At 44.3% G+C, this 2,002-nt stretch overlaps 1 protein-coding gene across 1 annotated transcript; it reads right to left on the bottom strand.

The window, feature by feature from the left end:
• Positions 1-120: 120 nt before the first annotated feature.
• Positions 121-1,948, bottom strand: SARC_14950 (hypothetical protein; the record flags this gene model as incomplete). The annotated part of the gene is made up of 3 exons (XM_014290920.1): positions 121-322; positions 942-1,161; positions 1,690-1,948. 3 exons carry the CDS (start codon positions 1,946-1,948, stop codon positions 175-177), a joined length of 627 nt encoding a protein of 208 aa, XP_014146395.1. The 3' UTR covers positions 121-174.
• Between the last annotated feature and the right edge of the window lie 54 nt (positions 1,949-2,002).

Genomic DNA, 2,002 nt, shown 5'->3' with positions numbered 1-2,002 from the left:
TACGTACATCCCCAGCAATAACCCTAGTTTCTCTTCCATATAAGTACGTACATCCCCAGCAATAACCCTAGTTTCTCTTTCATATAAGTACGTACATCCCCAGCAATAACTCTAGTTTCTCTTTCATATAAGTATATACATCCTTGATTTTATTTTTGTTGATCTTTTTTTAGACTACATTGAGGGCAATTTCGGGATAAATATAGGTGTCTCCCGCTTGTATTTCTGATACTCCTCTTCATCGCCCCATTTCTCGTCTGCTTTTTTCTCTAGTAGTGGCACTCCGGAGACCTTCGTCAACAGCAACACAACAAAGATGGGGCTGCAATAGAATCAAGAACAATACATGTTGATACGTGCACGTCTTTCTGGGCAATTTTTCTTTATACTACATGTGTACGGACCCAGATATATACATAAACGTACATATAGGCACACATGTGCTGATAGTGAATCATACATATAGGCAGGATTGTGCTCACAGCCTATCACATACTCCATGTGCTTGTGGGTATCGCCAACCATACAAATATAACAGTTGCATCACAGTGCAATCAGTCCTATTGTGGCTGTCATAGATAAGGGTCCATTCTGGCATGTGTGTACATTAATATCAAATAGATTCAGGTATGTGGCCGCTACAATACAAAGTGCAGAACGATATACAAGGATACAAAGAAACTATCTAAAAAAATGCACATGCACATGCACACACCGCACACACGCACGAGTGTCTACAAACATTGCTCGCACCCAATCACACAAACCAACCGAGAGATATTCTTAGTATGGCACGTGGGATGGGTAATGAATCTGTAGATGGCACAGGCGCATGTAATTAAAACAGTACATAGGTGAACACCAATCTCACAAGCTGTTTCATCCGATTTAGATTGTCCTTCGCATAGTACTCGCACAGGCATGCACAGGAACCTGCATACCTGATAGCGCAGATCCATTGCCACCCGTGCAGGATGGGTGTACTCACTATAAACATGCCCAGCCACAGCGTAGACTCGCCGAAGTAGTTGGGATGTCGACTCAGACCCCACAGACCCACCGTAATGAACCGACCTTTGTTCACGGGGTTGTCTCGCCACTCAGACTTCTGTCGATCAGCCGTCACCTCCAAGGCAAAGCCAAATACCCACAGACAGAGGCCTGGACGAGATGAGAGGAGGTGAGAGGAGAGGAGGTGAGATGAGATGAGAGGAGAGGAGATGAGACAAGATGAGGTAAGATAAGATGACAGGTACAGTGGGTGGTCAGATACACCTGAAGACAGTCTGCGGCTAAGCGAACCATGGGGAGATTATATTGCTATAGCTATTCCGGCCGGCAGTTGACGAGTCATACACATACACGCGCGCACGTACATACAACCGGTAACACAATCCGATAGAGGAAATATCAATATATGCCTACACTCTTGCTCATTAACTAGCAAGATAATAATATGCGTGAGTGTACATGGGTAAGCTATTTGGTATTAATATGTGCGAGTATATGTATTCTCAGCAATCATCTACTTCTGAGATGAACACAAGGTTCTCTACATGGACGAAATAGGCCCCATGAGCTACCATGCACCCTAATCACTACTAGGTCACAGGAAGCTTACGTCAAATAGTCATTCCAAAACGACCAAGTGTTTCACCAGGCCACACACTCACACCATTGGCATCATACCTAATAAGTCGACAAACGTCAATGGTCTTGTGTCTTCGCTACTGTTAAGGGTGTACACGGGCAATGCCGTTAAGAACACCCACAGGCCTTGGATGGACCAAACATTGAAGAATCGGAAGAAGTACGGCTTGAGAGTGTCAAATCGGGAATCCTTGCCATCTTTTTGGATTCGTTGGAAGAGAAATGATCCCAATCTGTGACGTGACCATGTGAGGGTGAGGGAATTGAGTTCGATACCTCGAGTGTATTGGGATAACATGTCTGAACCCCTTGCCGTACATGTACAAAACAATCTCTGATATATATGGATATA

This window comes from Sphaeroforma arctica (genome assembly GCF_001186125.1).
Source record: "Sphaeroforma arctica JP610 unplaced genomic scaffold supercont1.5356, whole genome shotgun sequence".
NCBI classification, from domain to species: Eukaryota; class Ichthyosporea; order Ichthyophonida; genus Sphaeroforma; species Sphaeroforma arctica.
Note: the sequence above shows the minus strand (reverse complement) of the source record. Positions and strands in the feature narration are given on the sequence as shown.